The sequence below is a fragment of the Acomys minous genome, assembly GCF_964271855.1.
Source record: "Acomys minous genome assembly, chromosome: 13".
NCBI classification, from domain to species: Eukaryota; Metazoa; Chordata; class Mammalia; order Rodentia; family Muridae; genus Acomys; species Acomys minous.
In genome coordinates this window covers 101549048-101571348 of record NC_140495.1, presented here as the reverse complement: position 1 = coordinate 101571348, position 22301 = coordinate 101549048, and the positions used below count along the sequence as shown (strand labels likewise).

Here is a 22301-nt window from a genome sequence, read left to right as displayed (position 1 = left end):
CCGTGTCTTGTGCGACAGAGGAGGAAAGCTGGAGAAAGCATCCCTGTGGTGTGCAGGCCTCTCTGGGAGGCGGCTGCCAGTATCCTGAACAAACGCAAACCCGGCATAGGACCGGGAGGGACCTCTGGGACCACTCCTAATCCTCCCTGCCATTTCAGTAATGTCTTGGGGCCGGAAGAAAGTATTCTTAGCTCGACAGGGCCCAAGCCTGCTGTGCACTTGGGTCTTTCCCCAGAGGTTAACAGCCTTTGAGAGGCTGTTCCTATTTTCATCTTACTCAGCAGTTCCCAAAGGGTATGAGGAGGCATGAACGCTAAACAAGAAACTGCACGGTGCTGAGCTCATGGGTGCATGGGAGCGGCCCAAGCCTCACATTTTCCTGGACAGTTATAAGGTATCCTACCTCAAGGAGACTTGAGCATTCAATCACACGTTTGCCCCATATGCCTGACTACAAAAGACATTTTTTGTTTTGTTTTTTAAGACAGAGTCTCTCTGTGTAGCCCTGACTGTCCTGAACTCACTCCGTAGACCAGGCTGTCCTGGAACTCACAGAGATTCACCTGCCTCTGCCTCCCGAGTGCTGGGATTACAGGCGTGCGCCACCACCACCCGGCTATAAAAGACATTTTTTAGCTAACTCTCACTTATCATTTGGAGAGCTGGAATCCCACAGAAGCCAGATGGGCACCACCTCACCCATCTCTCTCACAGCTGGCCCTGGGAGCGAGCGAAAGACCATGCCACCATGCCGTACGCTGTGTTTGTGCATGACCCCACGAAGAGCTCCATGCACGAGTACTGACAGCCCCAGGACCCAGTCCCCCCCCACAACCACACAGCCTGCTGCTTCCTCTTCCTTGAACTCCACTTCGTTCTCCTCAGGCAGCTCCCATTTCTCTGGGGCTGTTTTGCAGCACAGATGGTACACGGCAGAGGTGTCACTCGCTTGCTACAAGGATAACCAAGGTCTGGAGAGAGCCACCGGCATCCCCCCTGCATCCCAGTCTTGGCTCAGATTCCCACTGCAGGGGTCAGGAAGGCCACTTGGCTGCCCCCTCCCAGGTGTCATCCCACCACAGCATCCTCCTTCAGGGGTGGACTCAAACTTGGCCACTTAACTTTAGCCTGCTGTTCAAGAGCCCAGTCTTTTATCTGTCAGGGTCTCTTGGGATTCTACACAAATACGGAAGCTGATAAGGGTGCCAGAAGTAGCTGCTTTAATGAAAAGGGATAAGGGAAGAGCAGACTGCACACTTGAGGTAAGTGTGGCTGACAAGGAGTGAGGCACTTCACAGGCTTATGAGGACCGGCGTAAGGCAGCACAAGCTGTTACCAGGGGAGATGATTAGAGCCAAGGCCAGGGAGGTCTAGAGCAATGTGGTAAATGATAAAATGGTACAGAGGCCCCAGGAACACAGATCAGGTATGACAGCCAAAGGTTTTCTCTCAGCAAGAGAAACCCAACTCATCCCCTGTGTTTTAATTTATATTTCTTTTCTTTCTTTTCTTGTGCACACCTGTGCCTGTATATTTCCCCTAGTGCTACTGCTGATGTGAAACTGGTCTTGACCTCATCGCACGTGTGTGTGTGTGTGTGTGTGTGTGTGTGTGTGTGTGTGTGTGTGTGTGTGTGTAAGCCAGATGAAGAGTGTTGACTGCCTTCCTCTGCTGCCCGCCACCTTACTCCCTTGAGGCAGGGTCTCTCTCAGAACATGAAGCTCCCCTTTTTAGTTGGCTGGACTGGCTGGCCAGCAAGCTCCTGCCTCTGCCTTCTCACATGAGGATTACAGGCACACCTTTATGAAGGTGCTACGGATTTAAATTCAGGGTCCCATTCTTTTATATTAAGTGCTCTTACCCCCGAGTCACCTTCCAGCCCCTACACTTTCCTTTCTTACACTGCTTTTCTGCATGGAGAGCACAGGACTCCCAGAGCCCTTGTTTGACAGAAGTCAGTCAGAGATCGGAGTGGGAATTGTACCAAGGTGACAATGACAACAAGCCCCCATCAGAGAAAAATGTCACACAGCTGCCACTGACATTTCGGAGATATGATAGGGAAGGGAGAAGAGCCCCTGTGCAGAGTACCCAGGAGACTCGGGTGACACTGGGCTTTAATCCTGACATGGCTGCCAGCCTCGAGTGTCCCCATTCATGGTCTCTGTATCTCAGGGGCTCTTTTAAGGCCCAGAGGCTCACAACACTCCATGGTTTGAGGTTTCGGTCCATCAAATTTAAATGCAAACAGGAAAGGAAGCAAACCCCCAGGCCCAGGGTGATGCTGGCTGGACCGGTCCTCTAGTGAAGGTCTACAGACATAGCACCCAGCTGCTCAAAGACTGTTGTTGGCAGGAAAGCCACAAAGCAGATAGATGGCTTCCTTGCAGCCTCTAGTGACAAGAGTGTAGAGTAGATAAAGGGCTCTCACCGTGGTGGCTTGAATAAAAATGGCCTCCTCAGGCTATCCATAGGGAGTGGCACTACTAGGAGGTGTGGCCTTGTTGGAGGAAGTATGTCACAGCTTTGAGGTTTCAGATGCTCAAGCCAGGCCCGGTGTCTGTCGCTCTCCTCTTGCTGCCTCTGGATCCAGATGCAGAACTCTCAGCTCCCTCTCCAGCGCCACGTCTGCCTGCCTGCACACCACCATGCTTCCCGCCATGATGATGATGGACTGAGCCTCTGAACCGTAAGCCAGCCCCAGTTAAATGCTTTCCTTTGTAAGAGTTGCCGTGATAGGCTGGAGAGATGGCTCAGAGGTTAAGAGCACTGACTGTTCTGCTGCTCTTCCAAAGGTCTTGAGTTCAATTCCCAGCAACCACATGGTGGCTCACAACCATCTATAATGTGGTCTGAAGCCCTCTTCTGGCCTTCAAACACTGTATACATAATAAATAAAACCTTAAAAAAAAAAAGAGTTGCTGTGGCCATGGTGTCTCCTCAGGGCAACAGAAGACTGACTAAGACGCCTACGATAGGACACAGGGGCAGAATTATAACAACAACAGACAAGGTAAGGGAGTGCCCAGGGAACAAGGCTGCTGATGGTTGAGTGTGTCCTGCAATAGTGCAGTGGGAACAGAAACCCCTACTGCACATGCTCACTGCGTTTGAGGTTGGGATCTTTGAGAGGTGGTTAGCATCAGATGAGGCCATGAGGGTAGGCCTTAACTGAGTTAGTCTGCTGGCTCTGTCCTGACACGTGACATCCTGTCACGGTATGATATAGCAAGTCCTTCAACAGATGCACCTCAATGCCATCAATTTTCCTTCCTTCCTTTCTTCCTCCCCACCCCCCCCAGACAGGGTCTCTCTGTGTTAGCCTTATCTATCCTGGACTCACTTTGTAGATCAGGCTGGCCTCGAACTCGCATCGATCCGCCTACCTCTGCCTCCCCGAGCGCTGGGATTAAAGGCACGCGCCACCACGCCCGGCCAATTTTCCATTCTTTATGAAGTGCATAGTCCTGAACAGTTCATATTGGCAATATAAAACACATTAAGACATCAGTAAGCTTCTGGAATCAGGCCCTGGCCCCTGGGTGACAGCACTGTGAGGACTGCTCTTCTTGAATCCCAACAGTGTCTTGCGATGGAGCTGACCCAGCACACACTCTGAGTCAGAGCCGGGGTTCACACCCAGCCTTTAATCTGTTACACTTTGTTCTCCCAACAACCAGCCCACAACCCATCGGGGCAGTGGGAGGGTGAGGGTGAGAGGCGGCAGTACAGTACTCTGGCCTGCGTGGCGTGGTCGTCACGGCGTTCGCTCGTTACCTCAGATATTTCTGCGAACTGTGTGTTGGCCTGACAGCACTTCTCTGCGGTTTCCATGGCCACCCCATAGTTATCCACAAAGGCGCGGTACACACCCAGCTGGCTGGCCTGCAGAGAGGAAGGAGGAAGAGGGTGAGACAGAGGTGGGATGATGGGGGAGTTGCTCCCCACCTTTCTGAGGCATGGGTTCTTGTGCACAGCTCTGGGGGAAAAAAACCCAGGTACAGGCGACAGCGTGCGGGTGGCAGAAACCTCGGCTCTTGCGTGCTATTCCCTCCCACACACCAAGCACGATTCCTTCTCCTAGAATGACATGTTGAGATGTGAGTCATGGCCCTGGACAGGTAACGGCTCCCTTTAGAGCTCCTTATTCCTCCCACCCCACTTGCATAAAGGGTGCTGTGAGCAGCAGCTGAAACTTGAGGTGAGAATCCAGATAAATGCTCCTAGGCAGGTAAGATGGAGGAGGCCACCCGGGCCACGGTGCATGGACCCTGGTACCCACGGTGCAGTGTTCGCATCTGATCCTGCCAAGCAGGTAAGGGACACGTAGTCTGGCTGCCCTTCCTAGGTCTCCCGGGGGGCACCTGGTTCTTACACACCTGGCAGGTGGAAGGCCTGCCAGCCGAAAAGTGAGAGGCATTTTGCTTGTTCTTTATTCAGTTAAAGACATTACTAGCTGGTTCTCTCACTGAGCTCTTGCTGAGATACAGACTCAACTAAGCCACAACTTCCATGGGTAGATGGGAGGGGTGTGTGGGACCCCCACAATCATCTCTGGGTCTCACATCATTTTGGGGCATTGAGGAAAAAAAAAAACCCTAGTCTTCACATGGAACAGCAATGTGGACACAGGGCAGACATGCTGGCTAGGTCTGAGCCTCTCACAGCGGCTGCCTGGGAGCTACAAGCCTGGTGCGCTTGCTGTTCTTGGGAATTTTCTGTGTTAAGCATGCATTTCATTTCCACGGGCATTTGCATTTATATGGGCTTTCCTATTTCCAGGGATGACAATCCCACATGCTGGATAAAAACCAGGTGCCCTTGGATAGCCCGTGCCTGGTCTGGCTGTGCTCCCATCGGGCTTGCACAGAAGGCATGGGGTATCTGAGGAAAGGAAGGGCTGGGAGACGCCCCGCCCACCTATACTTCTAACCACCCCAGAGAAACTGTAGCACCCTTGAATTCTAGGCTGTCCTTCACAGAACACTGCCCCGCCCCCACTCCCTTTGCAGGCCACTGAGTGAGGGCCTCCCAGCTGCCAGAGGCTCATCATAGCCTCTCCGGAGAGAAAACGGCTATACAGAGTCTGGAGTGGTTCAGCAGAGGACCACTTTCACGGCTTTTCCTTTTCTTTCCCATTGCCTGGGGTGGGGGGTGGGGTGGGCTTACTTCTTTCAGGCATGAGGAATTCTGAAAAAACGAATTTCTACATTTTTGGTAACCAAAAACTGGAGCTGAATAATAATGGCACAAACGGAGATTGCCGGTGTCTGGAGAGGATGCCCTGTAAAGGACACACATTCCAACTGAGGCCATTCCTTCCCAGAGAGTCCCGAGGAAACATCTGACAAACTCAAAGCAGCCTGTACCGGTCAGTTCAGGGAGCCAATGCAGACAGAAGGAGCCTAAAGAGACATCGTAGCGAAACACACATAACACCAGAGAGGACCGGATCCTGAATCAGAGAGAGAGGTTAGGGTAGAGAATTTCAACTCCATGCACCGAAAGTGAAACTCAGGAAAGGGCCTTCCGGACCACTGGAATAACCCAGGAGTCCAGGGTCCTGGAGTAGGTATACAGAACTCCTTGGGTCAGGACTCCCACGGGTGATGCTGGGCTAGCCTTGGGGCAGTCACAGAGGGCGGCATATAGGACCGCGTCTGTCTGTCTGTCTGTCCTGGGGAGTCCCCCAGCACTCAGCCTAGGTTGAAACATGTGAAGTGCTCAGCATACTGCCTGGGGAGCAAGTTTCCCCTGCAGCACCTCACACGTGAGGACAGAGGAAGGGCACCGTGCAAAACTAAAGGAATGCTCCAGATTATTTTACGTCCCAGTGTTCGTCAGTTTCAGAACGCTCTGGCCAAGGAAAAGGCTCCTGAGTGCTTTCAGAATTCTATTCTAGGGAGAGTGCTGGGTGCGGCCTCTCAACAACAGCCGGATTCTGCGCTTCTCTGAAGGCTTCTGGTTGAGTCTTTTCTGCAAAGTTTAAAATTATTGACACACAGCAGGACCACGAAGAGAAATGTAGAAAGGACTCCAAAAATGGGCGCACTGAACCAAACACAGCTGCCTACACTGTGAGAGAAGGACCCTAAGAGGAGAAAATATGCACCAAGTGAGTGTTATATTTGTCTCCTGGCCTTAGCTCCAATGAGACTGAGGCCCAGGGAAGCAGAGCCAACAGGAAAGCCACACCCTGGATTGGGGACACCGGGCTACTGCTGCCTAATAGTTTTCTTAAGACTGAAACATTCCATTCTACAGCAAAGCTTCTGGAGTAGGAAGGCAAACAACTCAACACAGCATCAGGAAGTCCCTGAAACTGACCAGAATCGCTAGGGCCCTTCTGCCAAAGTAAACAATAAAAGCTCAGAGGCTCTCTCAGACGAGCCAAGCTGCAAAGACCAGCTGCCTCAAAGAGGCAGAACCCAGTCAGGCTCCCTGGAAGAGATTTAGACGAGGCACCTGAAAAGGCCACTCTCCAACTCCCCGAGCTGCCAGAAGGCTGTGCAGTGCATTCCAGATTCTCGGTTTTTGTCAGCTGTCACCCATGCTTAACCCCTCCCCCATACTCTTATAAGTAACCCCAATAAAACTCAATGGTTCACCAAGTTGGACTTTGGTGGTAACCATACTTTGGTTTGTTGTGGGATCCCTACATGGGGTGAGTAGGTGTGTGTGTGTGTGTGTGTGTGTGTGTGTGTGCGTGTGCGTGTGCGTGTGCGTGTGCGTGTGCGCGCGCGCGCGCGTGTAAGAAGCCCGGGTAATCCAGGAATTGGGATCAATCATCTTTAGAAACAGTTCAGGGCCAGCACCGACCACCCTCTACGATGGGGGTATCCTCTCTGCTGGGCAGTTCTGCCAGTGACCCTTTCCTTTCTACTCCTACCCCGCACTAACATCTCTGGAGACCTGAAAGGTGTGCCCGCAGGTATCTGCCAGATCCTTGGGTCAGCTCTGATCTGCCGAGGACTTTTGGAAACCGTTTTATTCTGTCCCTCATGGCAGGCAAATGCACTCGTCTATGGGAGACATAAGCGAGGCACCTATCCATCCTCCTTCCTTGCTGATGGCTTTGCAAACAGCGCCTGCCTCCCAGGGCAGCCTCAGTGCAGGTAAGGTGGTGCGTGGGCCCTGGGCACACCTTCTGCCCTTTCATAGCACAGTGAAACCCTGTGCTGTAGAGACCAGATGTCCTCACAGCAGGTGGCTGTCACCTCATCCGTGCTTCCTTGTGGAGGTTCCTAGTTACACCCCCCGCCTCTTCCCTCACTTACTTACTACATTGGCCTAGGTTGGCCCCCTAAACTACTGGGCTCTAGCAATCTGATTGCTTCAGCTTCCCAAACAGCTGAAACCACAGGGAGAAAACACTGGCCCAGACTCACGCACTTTAAATCACCTCGAGGCCCAAACTGATGCAATCGCTGTGTAAAAGTTGTTACGAGGAATAACAAACATCAAGGAAAAGTCTGTACGCGTTTGGCACACGCGTGATTTTTTTTTAAGCACGTGTTCAGTGTGCAGATGACAAAGCTGCAGATACAGAGGCTGGTTTGTAACCGTTTCCCACTGCGCTGTCCTCTGCAATCACCTCCCCAGGCAATACTCTACTCTCTACTAAAAGCTCAAGTCTGCCTGTGCTGGGCAGCAAAACCATTTTGGTCCCAAAGGCAGGCCAACCTGTGTGGACACCAGGAACCCCAAGCAAAACCGTAGGGAGCCAAGACCGGGACACTACACTCCCTGGACTCCAGCTGGGCTAGCCACGTGTCCCTCTGCCACTCCCTGCCAGCGGCCTGCCCTTTGGAACCAACTGCACAAAGCCACACCCCCCAGGCTCGCCTTCTTCCAGTCACTTTGGTCTCTCCTTGTGACACACGCCCATGAGAACGGACCTAGTCCTTTCCCAGCTATGGCCACGGCCACAGCCACAAGCGCCGGCACGTCCGGGTTGCTTACCAGCTTCTGGAAGAGGTCCCCCACACGCTGCTCGTGGCTCCACTGCTGCACGCGGGGGAACAGCCCATCGTAGAACTCCTTGTGGATCTCGTAGAGCTCAGGCACTTTGAAGAAAATGGTCTCGATCTGCTGGCTGGTCAGCACAGGCTGCGAGGTGGTGGCGGCGGCTTTCAGAGGTTTCATGGGCTGGAGGGTGACACAGGTGGAAGTGGAAAAGGCGGAGGGGGAGGGGCTTACCATTTGCTCACCTGAGCCTGTCAACTTCCCAGATGAAAACAACGATGCCTTGCTGCCTCTACTTCTACCAGGATAGACTGTTGGACCCCACCCCGCCCCCGTCGGATGCTGACACAGGGGGTACAGCCTGTGTAACCTGGGCGACCGAGAGCTGATGCCGGGTTATGATGGCATTGTGGACTGAATTCTGTCATGCCTCCCCATTCCTACCTGCAAGGTTGTTGTTATTATTATTACTATTGTTTGGTGTCATGATTGCTTGAGCATGCTGGATGGACAAGTGCTCTACTATAGGGTACCATTCTGACTCTATCAGCTGAGGTCCTGAGTCAGGATCTGCCAGCCCCTAAAGAAGTTCAGGGGTCTAGAATGAAGCAAGAGGTGAATCCCACCCCGGGATGCTCACCAGCAGCAGCGCTTCCAGATGGCTCAGGTACGTCTCCTCGCTGGCCAGGATTCCAGACAAAACCCACTTTCTCATCTCCAGGCCCTTTTCCAAATCCAGCTCATTCTGCAGGAGGGAAAGAGAGATGTCAGCTCCCTCTGAGAACAGAGCCCCCCAGAGACGGCCCACCAGGAAGGAAGAGGGAGGTACCAAGGCCCTGGCACCCGTTAGCCATGTGCTTGCTTGTTTGTAGTCACTAAAATCTAGACGGTCATCCAGTCTAGGGCCACCCTTGGCCCCCACACCAGGAGACGGGACGTTTCATGCTAAGCAGGCTGCTGGGTCTTCTCCCCTGCTTGCCTTGTGCCTGGGACCAAGGAGCAGCTGTCTTGATCCACACATGGAAGGAAAGGGAGGCTCTGACCCGAGGTGGGCGTAGCACACAGGAAGCCCGAGAGTAGCTCCAATAAGGCTGAGCAGGGGTATGTCGGAGCCTACTGCCAGGGCCATCCGGACTCCTGCTATCGGAAAAAGTCTTCTGTTCCTGGCCCTTTACCTGATGCGTGCCTCACCAGGATTCCGTGACTGTCACTGCCGTCTGAACCTTGGACCAACCAGGGCCCTACGTAGCACCACCTCCGTCCTCAGCGTGTTGTCCTTCTTCCTGGCCTTGACTGGAGCAGCTGTGTGTCACAGCCACTTGGCCTGAGGGCGTGTGTAGTAGTGGGGAAGGTGGCCCCTACGCTCAGGACTTTTGCCTGACTCTGCTCTCTGGACTCTTAACTTTACTGGTAGGATGGGACCTTCTTGCAAGCGGACTCTGTGCCAAGTACCTGAGCCTGTCAACTACCCAGATGAAAACAACGGAGCTCTGCTGGATACTGACATAGGGGGTACAGCCTGCATAGCATAGCCTGGGAGACGGAGAGCTGATGCCAGGTTATGACGGCACTGTAGACTGCCCTGTGTCATGCCCCTCCCCCCACTCCTATGCTGAAGTCCTAAGCCCCATGGCCTGAGAAGTTGAAATGAAGACATTAGGATGGATTCTACGCCAGTATAACTAGCATTCCATACGAACTGGAACTTATGACAGTCACAGAGAGGACACATGTGATCCAAGAGTAGTGACGGCTAGCCAGTCACAGACTCAGGAGGACTCCGAAGAAAACACCCCCTGTAACAACTAGGTCTCCGCCTCCTAGCTGCAAACACCTAGGAGAAAAGTACACTTCTGTTGTTTAAGTGGCTCAGCTTTGTGGTGCTTTGTTATGCCACACCTAGCAAACCAATAGTGATGGCGGTGCCAAAGGCAACAAAAAAAAATGCTGCCTGACTTCCTGGCCACTCCCTGTTTCTCTCTCCAGTGATGTCAGAGGTTGGCCGTGCCCATGGAACCACTGTGTGGCGCCCAGCCAACCAGCCCCACCTACAGACAGAGGGAGATGCCAGTAAGGGGAGGAGCCCTGTGTCCACGGAGGGTAATGATTGATGCTAAGAGCCTCTTCCACTCCTCTTTTAGTTTGCTAGCTCAAGAGTGAACTCTCAACAGCCCTATTAACCCCACCTCCTGGCCTTAGAACTGGAGCAGTGACCCCTCCCATGACTCACTCTCCTAAATCATTAAGGGGAAAAAATGTCAGCGACGTCGACGTCTGGAGCTGAAGGGTTCTCTCCCGGGAGCTGGAGGGCAGTCCTAGGCCATATAATGCTGTACTGCATCCCTGGTCTCCCCGTCCCACATTCACAGTCACAAATGTCCCTGCATTGTATGTGGGGCCGGTATAGCCCCCCTAAGTGAGACTGACTGGGTTCAAGGAAGTATCTGACCGGGGCCAGCTCAGGCCTCTGGGAGGCTACATGGTTGGACCTTAGGACTCCCTTGTGTACTCTGTGTCCTACTAAGTCCGTTTGTCCTTTCCAGCTCCCTAGTCCTGTAAGAGGGAGAGAGGGCAGGCTCATCAAGAAGAGTGCATGGCCAGGAGTCAGGGTCAGAGATGCAGAGGCAGGGTTGGCCAGGGAACCCCTGTCCCTGGGCCTTTATCACCTAGCTGTAAACTGACTAATTCACTCTGTCGCCTGGATCCCTGGGGCTTGTATCATATTGTCACTGCTACGGGATTACCTAAGAATCCTTGAGTCATGGGTGTGTGTGTGTGTGTGTGTGTGTGTGTAAGAGAGAGAGAGAGAGAGAGAGAGATCTAAGCTGTGAACATGCAAATGTGTGTAGGTAGCAGCCACTGCTCCAGGGAAATAACCCACCCAAATGGGTCCCTGTAGGGAACACCAGGCAATGGATTTCACAGATAGAAGCCTCCAGGGAGTAGCTGTGCCTGAACTTGAAATGTCCTCTGCTTGGAACACAGAGTGCACAAGTGAGACTCATTTCATCGTCAAATCTCAGAGACCTGGCTAGGTCCTACTTTGGGCCTCACCGTCATGAAATCCCAAGGGCTCCTTCAGAGTCGAGGTAATCTCATTAGGAAGCAAGCAGGCCCCAGAAATCCAGCACTGCCAGCCGAGCTCGTTAAAGGCAGGAAGCTGGGGACGCCCTCACGTGTCACTCAAGCCGGACAGTATACTGCCCATGGTGCCCAGGCATGTAGGATTTGATGCAGTGATTGACGCCCGCTTCTCAGCCCAGCGTAAACGGCAGGTCCTCAGAGAAGCAGCCTTCCTTTGTCACGGCGCACGCCTCCCACTGCGTCTAGATGATGCATCTATTCCCACGCAAGGTAAGGTTAGGGAAATGGCAGGCCTTTTGACAGTGGCAGCCACCCCCGACAGCCAGCCCTCCTCCTTTTCTGAGAGCAATTTTGCTGCTGTGAGCTCCAGGGAAGACAGAGGGACCCTGGGAGGTCAGCAGGGGCAGTTCTGGCCCTGCCTGGCATACGATGTTGCTGCCTGCATGGCTGGGAGTGCCTGGCGGAAGCCTGGTGCCTCATTCCACCCACACAGTTTGGAAAGACAGGAGGAAACACTGTGCAAGCCAGGATGGCGCCAAGTCCAGGTCTCCTTATTCCAAGGGGTGAGGCCATCTGGCCCCGGCATGGTGCTGGGGTGGATGGCGACAGGGCCCGAGAGGAGGAATCGTTTAAGGTGTAGAATCTTGGGGGGGTGGGGGGGATTAGATCAGTGCTGGTCGCACCACACAAGCAGCCCCTCCATCTCACAGGAAAAGGGAATGGGTCAAGAAAGAGAACGGGTGAGCAATTGGCAGGGCTGGCACTGCCCGTTTAGAACCCAAGCTGCACACAGGACATTCTATACTCAGGGACCTACAGGTGGGGCGGGGCGTTCCTTCTAGGAGGAAGACAGGGCAGCTAGAAGAAGACAAAAAGGTAGCGAGAAGCCCTTAGTCTTAACCTGAGTTCAGAAACAGGCAACCAAGAAGGATAGAAACAAGCTAGGCTCGTGATAAGGTAACAAACGCTACCAAGTCCTGGTGAACTGGAAGGCTGGTCCTTTAGTCTTTCAAGACTCCTCCCAGGGGAGCTCACTGACCAATCAAAGTACAGCTTTCTTTGCTATAAGTTCATAGTCAGCATAGATGCTGGATGAAGAGCCCTCATTCATAACCAGCACAGATGCTGGACCAGGGGCTTTCTTCTAGTCTGAGTAGGGTCAGGGCTACTGAGTAACAGGCTGGCTACTATCCTAGAGGACAGCTTGCAAGCACTCCAAAGGACCGACTTTCAGAGGCACCACACCCCCGCCCCCAGAAGAAGAGGAGATCCCAGCAGGCAGAGCTGGCTCGATTAGTAGCACTGTCTCAACACACCCACCTGAGGCCTTCTTGCTGCTGCCACGGCAAGGGGTGTCCAGTCCCTGCCCTACTCCAATTCTATACCTACTGAACTCCTTGCGGTGGATGCTCAGAGAACCCCTGAAACTCCACTGAGCTCGTGTGTTGCCATGGAAACCCCAGAGAAGTAAGTTCTCTCTATGTTCAATAGCCCAAAGGGGACAAGTTTGGCAGCAGAGGGCAACCCAGGATCTGAGAAGCAGAAGACCCTTCAGCATCAGGGTAGGGTGCTTCTGGCCTCCAGCCCACCACATTTCCCGAGGAACCTGAGACCCCAGAAATCCGAGGCTGTGCCTGTCAGCAGGGCCATGAGGGTTTCTGCCCGTAGGTTCTAAGCATCTAAACAGAGGGCTGCTGGAACAGGACTAGGTGACTTGTCAGCATTGCAGGAGGGTTTTGTGTGCTGCGTTTCCAGTGCCCTGAGATCTGGTTACCACACGGTTATGAATGTTGAACCATCTCCTATACCCATGTGACGTAAGGAGTGTTCTCCAATTATCCCTGATTGGCTAATAAAGATGCTGAAGCCTATGACTGGGAGGAGAGGTGGCCGGGGGGTGGGGGTGGGGGAAGCTGGAGAGAAAGGAGTCACCTGGGACAACACGGACAAAGAACACGTGGCCACAAGGACAGACCGATGGGGCAGGAGCCTCGGGGGAGTCATCAGATTGGCAAGTGATTGGCTTTTACGTGGGTTTTAGGGGTAGCAGGATTAGAATAGCTAAGAATCTGCCCAGCATAGTGCCTACAGCTTAATAATAGATCATAGTACCTCTGTGTCTGTTATTTTGGAAGCTAGCAGAGTTAAAGAAAAGTATTGTTTTATTACTTAGTATTCAACAGTTGACTCTCCTCATTCAGACACCTCCGTTGGTGGAGTGTCTAAGGGGGCTATACATTTGTCTGTGCAGATGTGCAACATCTTGCCATGGGAGGCAAGTTTTATGGACTGCTGAGGAGGCTAGGGGAGGGAGACAAGGTTCTGCATGGAGTCTACAGGGATGAGCTGAGTGTTCCTACATCCGGAGACTGTAAGGTAGAAGCCAGCCTGACAGGACCTGGACCCAAGAGAGTGGATGAGCTTCCTCTCAAAGTCAAGAAGAAACATTACAGCTTGGGAGGGTAAAGGCAGCTCTCGGGGGATGGACGGACAGGGATGTAAGCCACAAGGAGCCGGTACATGCTACACACCGGCCTCCTTTTTGGTCCTGTTTCGGAGTGAGGAGCCTGCTCACCATCAACCCCACTGGAAATCACAGACTTAATCCAAAGGAAGCTGTCTTCAGCCGAGGTATGTCAGGCTCACGGCAAAGCCACCTGGGTGAAAAGGCACATTTCTAGGGAAAAGTGTGGTGCTGGGGTTGGAAGCCAGGGTCATGTGCGTGGTGAAGCATGGACTCTACAAACTAAGCCTTGTCCCTCAGGCCTACACACTCATTCTTACGCTTGCGCGCCGGGGAACCATCTGGACACAAAGCCAGCAGAAGGGGGAAGATGGCAAGGTGCCAGGAAGACAAAAGGGCCAAAGACAAGAAGGAGAAGCTGCTCTAGGCCAACAACGATTTACTCAGCCCATGAGGGAAGAATCCTAGAAGTCACAGGAGGAGCTGTTTTAGTTACTTCCTGTTGCTGTGATTAAAAAAAACCAAACACAACAACACCAACACCAACACCCCCAAAACATCCTGATAGCAATCACTACACACACACACACACACACACACACACACACACACACACACACACACTAAGTAGCTGGTCAGTTATATTATGTTCAGAGTCAAGAGTAGAGAGAACAAACTCACGCATGCGTGCCAGCACCCCACTTGTCTTCTCCATAGGATGCCGAGCCCAGGGAACAAGGCCATCCATAGTGAGCAGGCCTTCCAACACGAATTAGTATAATTTAGATAAACTCCCCCACGGGCAGGCTATCCTAACCTAGACAATCCCCATGGAGCCACTCTTCCAATATGATTCTCACTGTGTCAAATTGACCATTAAAGTCATCACAGGAGGTGTCCTTGCTCCAATGGCAGGAAGAGCAGCTCCCTGCCGCCGCTGGGAAAAAAAAAAACCTTCAACAATGCCCTAGCCACAGGACCACAGCATGGCACAGGACACTGTGGGAACTGCTCTGTCCAGCCTGCAAGCACCTCAGGGTGATGTTCCCGTATGAGAAGGCTGGTTCATAGAGCAGCTACTTGGGAATGTGGCAGATCGTCTCTCAAATGTTCCACTACTCGCTGGCCACGTGACTTGAAAGGAAGCCAGCAAGTGACTTCAGTTACACTTTGGTGCTGTGGAGGTGACAGCAAGGTAAGCTCTTTAGGACTGTTGGTAAGGGTCAAGTGAGAACTCAGTGGGAAAGACCTTGGTCAAACAAAGCTCCTGTTAGCGCCTTCTCTGTATACTCCTCGAGCACAGGGCCAGACCCAACATCAGCCTCGCTGAGCACTACAGATGGAGCCGCCATGTAGGTACTGTTTGCTTAGGAAGTGGCCTCCAGCATTGCTATTCTAGGCCTCAAGAACATGTGCAACCTGCCTCTTTAGGCTCAGTTTACAAAGCAACCAAATGACCCTGCCTGTGAAACGTACACAGAGGGCTGCGTCCTTCTACTGAATTCGGGACAAGAAAGGAGTTTCCTGTGATTTGTCTGATGGTGCCATCACCTACTTGCTACACGTTCCTGAACAAGGAGCAGTAGCCTGGTCCACAGCAGAGCTCAGCGCCCCACCCAGACTTCACATCTACCCCACACTCCTGGAGGGTGCGCCTCCAGACTCACCGCTTTGCTGGACTCCAGGACTCCTGAGGCCAGAGCATCGCGGCTGCCTCTGCCTTTGCTGCTGAGGTGTGGTGAGGAAGATGGTGAGTCGTCGATGTAGGGCATCCTTTCCTGGTGCCGGCGCTGCTCCTCAGCCTGGTCTGCGGCACAGCCATACCCAGGGGGCGTTCCAAACGAGGAATCTGTGTGTACAAAGAAGCAACCTGTGTCAGTGAGAGCCAAGGGGGCTGCTTTAGAGGTGTCTATGCTCCACCCATCCAAGCAATGACCCAAGCTGATATCACCTCTGTAGCACACAGGTATCTCTCAGGGACTTTAGGTACACTGCTGTCACTGTCAGGACCTACTACTAGCGAAAGTCACAAAAGGTGAGGAGGTGCCAACCATATCCAGAGTATACAAGAGTAGCTATGACTGTCCTTGGGAAGTGGGTAATGTAGGGGACGTAATAGGTAGGTCTGTGTAAATACACACAAACACATCATTCTGTTTCGTAGCACACGTCTCTGAAATCATTAGACTCTCCAAAGTGATGGTTATATTTTATGCTAGTGAGATGCCTGGATAGCTCGGGACAGGGGCTGGCTGTTGGGGTGAGTGGAGGGGAAGGCCAAGCATGTGATTGGAGAGCTGGAATTTTATTTTTTTTAAAAAATATTTTATTTAACTTTAATCTATACACATTGGTGTGAGGGTGTCAGATCTTGGAGTTACAGACAGTTGTGAGCTGCCATGTGGGTGCTGGGAATTGAACCCGGGTCCTTTGGAAGAGCAGGCAGTGCTCTTAACCACTGAGCAACCTCTCCAGCCCCAAGAGCTGGCATTTTCAACTCTGACGCTCCTAACTCTCTAGGAAAGGGAAAGAGGCTGAAGTCTGAGTTGATCATTAGAAGCCAGTGACATAACCAGTCACGCCTATGGTAAGAAACTTCTATAGAACCCTGAAAGGCAGGGTAGGGTAGGGCTGGGAGAGTGTCTTGGCCGTTGAACACATAGGAAAATGCTCTAGGCCACCCCCACTTTATAACTTGTCCATTCAGCTCTTCCCTCCTACTGGTTTTGAATTGTACCTATTAATACACTGTAGGATACCCAGATGGCATCCATAGAGAACAGAGGAATTTCTTGGTGTGGAGGAAACTCATGCGTTTAGTCACAGAAGTACTGTGCTGAGAGTGAGGAGAAAACACACAGGGGCATACCATACGGGGAGGGACCTGGGCTAGGATAACCCTGAAAGCAAGGATGCCCTTGTATGGTCCCTATACACCTACCTATGGGGATGTGATGGGCAAAAAGACCAGAGTCCTTTGTACTAATTGGTGGCAAACACAATAAAAGCTCACCATGGTCCTGGGCTGTCCCCACCTCTACCCTGCCCTTGTCAAGCCTTTCCAGTGGACACACCCATACCCACCCATGCTCACATAATGCCGCCTATGTTTTGTGTAAACAACTTTATGCAGACAGCTAGGTAGGACTTATGGTGGGTTAGCCTGACAAGCAAGACAGTGCTAGACAGCACACCAGACAGCCAAGCTGGTCTTTCCTAGCTAGCTGCTAGTCCTCTGGGAAGCCTTTACTATGAGCGATGGTGTTAAGATGGCTATGTTTGCACACATCTCTAGCCCCAGCGTTTGGGAGGCAGAGGCAAGTGGATCTCTCTCTGTAGGTCTGAGGGCCAGCCTGTTCTACATACAAGTTCCAGGGCAGTCAGGGCTACAAAAGTGACCTTGACACAAAATTTAAGTGGGGTCTAGGTCTGGGGGTCAGAGTGCTGGGGCTGGCTGCATTTCAAAGCTCCGAGGGGGAATGCTGACAAACAGTGGGGCACGCCTGTTAAGAGGCAGAGGATTCTGTGACATCAGCTATCCATGGATGCCTACAGGATGCCTGAGACCATAGGCTAGCAGGCCAGCCCAGGTACAGGAACTACTGGCAGCTGTGAACAGTGAATACAGCAGGGCCTGTGGTCCTGACCCGAGGGAGCCGAGCTACAGCCTAGACCCCCTTTACTCCAGTCCAAGTGCAGCACAAGGGCGGAGGAGTCCATTCTGTAAGAGCCTCATGGCTAGTGAAGCTCTAGTTATAGTTAATAACATACCCCCACAAGGTATTGGAAAATATCAAACACACACACACACACACACACACACACACACACACACACACACACACACACACACCAAGGCTGGATGACAAAGCCTGCTGGCCACCTCTAGCTTCTCTTTGCACCATCCCCAGCTTGAGATTCCTTGATTGATTGATTGATTGATTGATTGAATGGATAGATGACTGATCCGTCCCTCCCTCCCTCCCTCCCTTCCTGTGTAAGTAAGGTCTCATGTATCTCAGGCTGGCTTATGTCTTAGAACTCACTATGAAGCTGAGGGTGACCTTGAACCTCTGGACGTCCTGCCTCCACTGTTGAGTATTGAGATTATGGGCTTGCAACTCTGTACCACATTTATGTGGCGCTGGAGAGCAAACCCAACGCTCCCACACCTAGCAAGCACTCTAGCGACTGCGACCCAAGTGCAGGCTCTAGCTTGCCGGTTTTTTCATTGAGCGGACCCCTCACCATAGACGGCACTGACCCACAAAGGCCCAGGGTTTTCGAAACATTCTTTTCTTAATGCCATCTTTTTAGTAGATAACATATTCCTCATCATCTGACAGGATGCCTTGTGTCTTCTCCTTGTGGCTTCCACTGACTATGTGGACTCATTTGGTAACCAACCCAGTATGAATATCAAGGTCAGACTTGTCCCGGAAGTCACTGTAGAGGAACTGCAGGATTCCATGTTTGTGACACAACAAGCTCCTTTAGCAGCCTGACAGGAGAATCCACTTGCGTGGCAAGGGCTTGCCCACCATCGTGGAGTTGGCACAATGATTGTTCTGTGGACAGTTCACCTTCACAAGGTGAGATGGACAGACCAGGAGGCCCCCCTGCTGGGCTGCACCAGCCTATCTAGTAATCTAGAATTTTCAGAATTGTTCCTCCAGCGCCTGAGTTGCAGGTGATCCAGGAGCCCAGCTCTGTCTCACCCTCTGGCCAAGAAGCTTCCAGAATGATCCAGACACCTGAACTCAGGAGGAACACGGTCTATGTTCTTGACCCTGCCTACCCATACCACATAGGACCAGACAGAAAGGGCCAGGTAAGCCATTTGTTGGAACACACTGGATTCAAGAGAAAGAGTAAAGGGGCACTGGGGGGAACTGAGGCCGGGCGGCAGCCTAGCTCTGGCAGAATGGCCTCTCATATTTACAAAAGTGAGACTGGATTGGACATCCAGCTGTGACAGGAATGTTTCCCCAGCGCCCACCCTCCTCGTAGCTCTGCACTCTCTACAGGGATAAAGGTAAACTCAAGTTGTGCATTGCTAGTGATGGCTGCTTTTGCAGACAGCTGCTCACAGCCCTTGGAGGGCAGACCTCTCCAGTTCGGGCGTAGAAACCTGCTAGGACAGAGAGGTCCAAGTCTCAGCACCGTTAAGAGTCAGTTCTGGACCCTATGAGCATAGTTGACAGTCGAGAGCCTTTTCCCAGAACCCTGCACACCAAAACTGACTCTCTAGCTTGCGAAGAGGCATGCCAATCAAGAACGTGAGGCTGGGCATCTACAGGAGCCTTCCTTTGTTTTCGAGCAGTATCTTGCACCTGTGGCACTACCGAGAGCTAACTTTCCTAACCACAGGGAAGCCATGGCTCTTAAGAAGCAGGGTGGAAAATACCTACTTACTACCTCGTGCCAGGTACTTCCCACAGCTCTTGACGGTGTTGCAATCTTACACGCTCCGTGGCTGTACACAGACACCTGGTGGGCATGGGTTTCCAGACTGCTATTTTCTCAGATAGAAAACTGAGTTCTGGAGCTTGACTACATTCAAGTGTACCTATGACTCTGCGATTTAAGACGTTTAAGATGGGGAAAGCTTCCTTCACTGAAGAGTAGTGACACCAGACACAGCATGCCTGAGATCCCCACACACGGAGGTCAGGGAGTGTGTAGAGAGGAAGCAGGGAGGAGGAGGAGGAGGACAGAGACACGTATCTGCCAAAACCCTTGTTGGTCCAGGGTGTGATCCAAACATTTTCCTAATGGAGTTTTAATTGGTAGGCTTAGAGCAAGCAGGAGCTAGCACTAGCTCTGGGGTGCCACTGAGGCATATCTCTGCCATCTTGTGTGACCTGTGGGGTTAGTAGGGCAAATTTAGCAGGTCTGTCTACCTGTTCTGTGACTACCCAGGGAAGCGGTCCCTGGGAGGCAGCTACGTAAGAGAGGTACCGAACAAACCGAAAGGAGGCGGAAGGCTAGAAATCGTGACCGAGGCACAATCGGAAGGATGGACTAAGACTTGCTTTCAATGGAAGGAAGTCCACTTATATTAAAGATGGATGCCAAAGCAGCATACAATTGTAATCAATGGTCTGGGATGGAAAGTCTGCCTAGTGTATGTAAGTCACTTGGTATACACACGTGCATGCACACTCACACATGTGCACATATGCACACTAGCAGAGCTGTTGGAATAGGCCTGTTCTCTCAGTACTGAGGAGGCTGAAACAGGGTGATTGTAAGCTCAAGGCATGCCTGAGTTATGAGGGGAGCCCCCAGGCCAATCTTAGTGCGACCCCATCTCAATATAACAGGTGAAAGGAGACTAGAGACAGAGCTCAGTACCCCTGAGGCCCTAGGCTTAACCTCCAGGTGCCTAGGCTGTCACTTTCCAAGAGCACCCCAAGGTGAAGACAGCCCTCAAATTCACTTTCCAAGAGCACCCCAAGGTGAAGACAGCCCTCAAATTCACTTTCCAAGAGCACCCCAAGGTGAAGACAGCCCTCAAATTCACTTTCCAAGAGCACCCCAAGGTGAAGACAGCCCTCAAATTCACTTTCCAAGAGCACCCCAAGGTAAAGACAGCCCTCAAATTCTGTGCTGACAGCCCTCAAATTCTGTGCTGACAGCCACATGATCCAACCATTCTATCACCTACATGCCCAAGGAGGCTAGAAAGTTGTTTACTCAAGTGTTTGAACAAAAACTTGTGTTGCGACGTTCACAGCAGCCACTACTCACAACAGTCAAGGAACTATGGGGTGGCAGCGGCGGGCAGCTTGTCTGGCATGTACACGGCCTGGGAGAGCCCCACGCCTGGCAAAAACATGAGTGAAGGTACACAGTGGTACAAAAAAGCAACAATACCCATTTATTCAGTGCTCTATTAGCTTTAAAGGAAAGATGTTCTGACGTAAGCTACAAGATGGCTGCACCTGGAGGCTATTGTGCTCAGTGACAGGGGACAGGGGTCAGTGGTAGTCTGAAAGGGTCACATGCCACATGATGTCATTCACGTGACAGGTCCAGCAGGTAAGCGGAAAGTTACAGGAAGTAGGTAAGTGACTGCTTTGCAGGTACGGAGTTTGTTGGTAGGGGTGATGGGTAACCGTGGAAACAAACAGGTAAAGGCCGCTGTGCCCTGCCTAGTTTTATGTCACCTTGACACATGCTAGAGTCATCTGAAAGGAGGGAGCCTCACCTGAGAAAATGCCTCCATGAGACCAACTGGAGGGCATTTTCTTATTGGTGAATGATGGGGGAAGGCTCAGCCTATTGTGGGTGGGGCCATCCCTGGGCTGGTGGTCCTGGGTTCTATAAGAAAGCAGGCTCAGCAAGCCATGGGAAGCAAGTCAGTGAGCAGCATCCTCCATGGCCTCTGCATCAGCTCCTGCCTCCAGGTTCCTGCCCTGCTTGAGTTCCTGTCCTGACTTCCTTGGAAGTGTGAGCCAAATAAACCCTTTCCTCTCTAATTTGTTTTTGGGGCATAGTGTTTCATTACAGCAATAGAAACTCTAAGACACTGTTGGGTAAAGCTGAATGTGTGACACCCAACTGTTTACATTAAAATATTAGTTCTGAGCTAGACATGGTGATTTAGGCCTATAGTTCCAGTGTTTGGGAGGCTACCGCAGAAGGATCACAAATTCAAGGCTAGCTTTAGAGGATATATATGTATAATATGTGTGTATGTATATTTATATACATATATATAAACATATACCATATACATACATATTTGTATGTACACATACACATTTATATGCATATACATACACACATATACATTCATGTTAAATGAATTTAACTCAGCCAAAAATAACTTGCGTGCACAGTGCCATACTCTATAACTGCAGCTCCTCATGGTCTTAAGCAATGGTCTTGCAGATATCTTAAACTGTTGTTGAATAAAGCTATGTGAGTCACTGTCTTTTTCTTTTCTTTCTTTCTTTCTTTCTTTCTTTCTTTCTTTCTTTCTTTCTTTCTTTTTTTAAAGACAGGGTTTCTCTGTATAGCCCAGATTGTCCTAGCCTCACTTTTTAGACCAGGCTGAACTCACAGTAATCCACCTGCCTTTGCCTTATCTGAAGGCTGGGACCACAGGCATGCCCCACCACACCCAGCATGAGTCACTGCCTTAAAAACAAAACAAAACTAACGCTTTTCTGAAGGCCAGGAGTGTGATTCCAAACAGAGAACAGCGCCAGCCATCTGGTGCCCTAACCCCCAGGCCACCACAAGCAGCAAATGGCCACCGAGCTTTCTGAGATGTGCTGGTGGGTTTAACTTTCTTCTCCTGTTAGGCTGGCAGCTGTCCTTCCTGCACTGGTAGCCAAGGAAGTCAAAACGCTTTAGAAAAAAGGAGAACATCCCTCATCCTCTTGGCTACCGGACCACGGCAAGAGCGCCATCTTCAGGAAAGGGGGCGCAGTGAGCACTCCACAATGGCAACCCCAAAGATGACATCACCAGGCCAGTTCCCAAGCATGGAAAGCCCCGGTTGCCTGGGCAGGGAGAGGTCATGGTCACGAATCAGTGAAATCACAGAAAGCCCTGAGGCTGGCTAAGCCCTGACAGCCACCCAGGCAGGTTGCAGAATGCCAGTCAGGAGGGGCCTAAGCACGACCTGCTCCTGGTCCGCTGCCTTGGCTTTTCACGTAGTCCTAGTTGTCCTAAAGGAGGAGGGGCAGATGTTTCCAGGGCTTTGTGGTCTCAGAGCAGTGGTTGGTTCTCAACCTTCCTAACACTGCGATCCTAAAATACAATTTAATTCCTC

General features: G+C 51.7%; 1 protein-coding gene across 1 annotated transcript in view; it reads right to left on the bottom strand.

Annotated features, from left to right (window-relative positions):
* BCR (BCR activator of RhoGEF and GTPase) overlaps nt 1-22301 on the bottom strand; it is a 130677-nt gene that overhangs the window by 46034 nt on the left and 62342 nt on the right. Inside the window, exons 2-5 of the mRNA XM_084754694.1 lie at nt 15181-15362; nt 8606-8710; nt 7963-8148; nt 3778-3885 (exon numbers count right to left, since the gene is read on the bottom strand). Of these exons, the coding sequence (XP_084610820.1) occupies nt 3778-3885; nt 7963-8148; nt 8606-8710; nt 15181-15362 (581 nt within the window). The remainder of the gene's footprint in view (nt 1-3777; nt 3886-7962; nt 8149-8605; nt 8711-15180; nt 15363-22301) is intronic.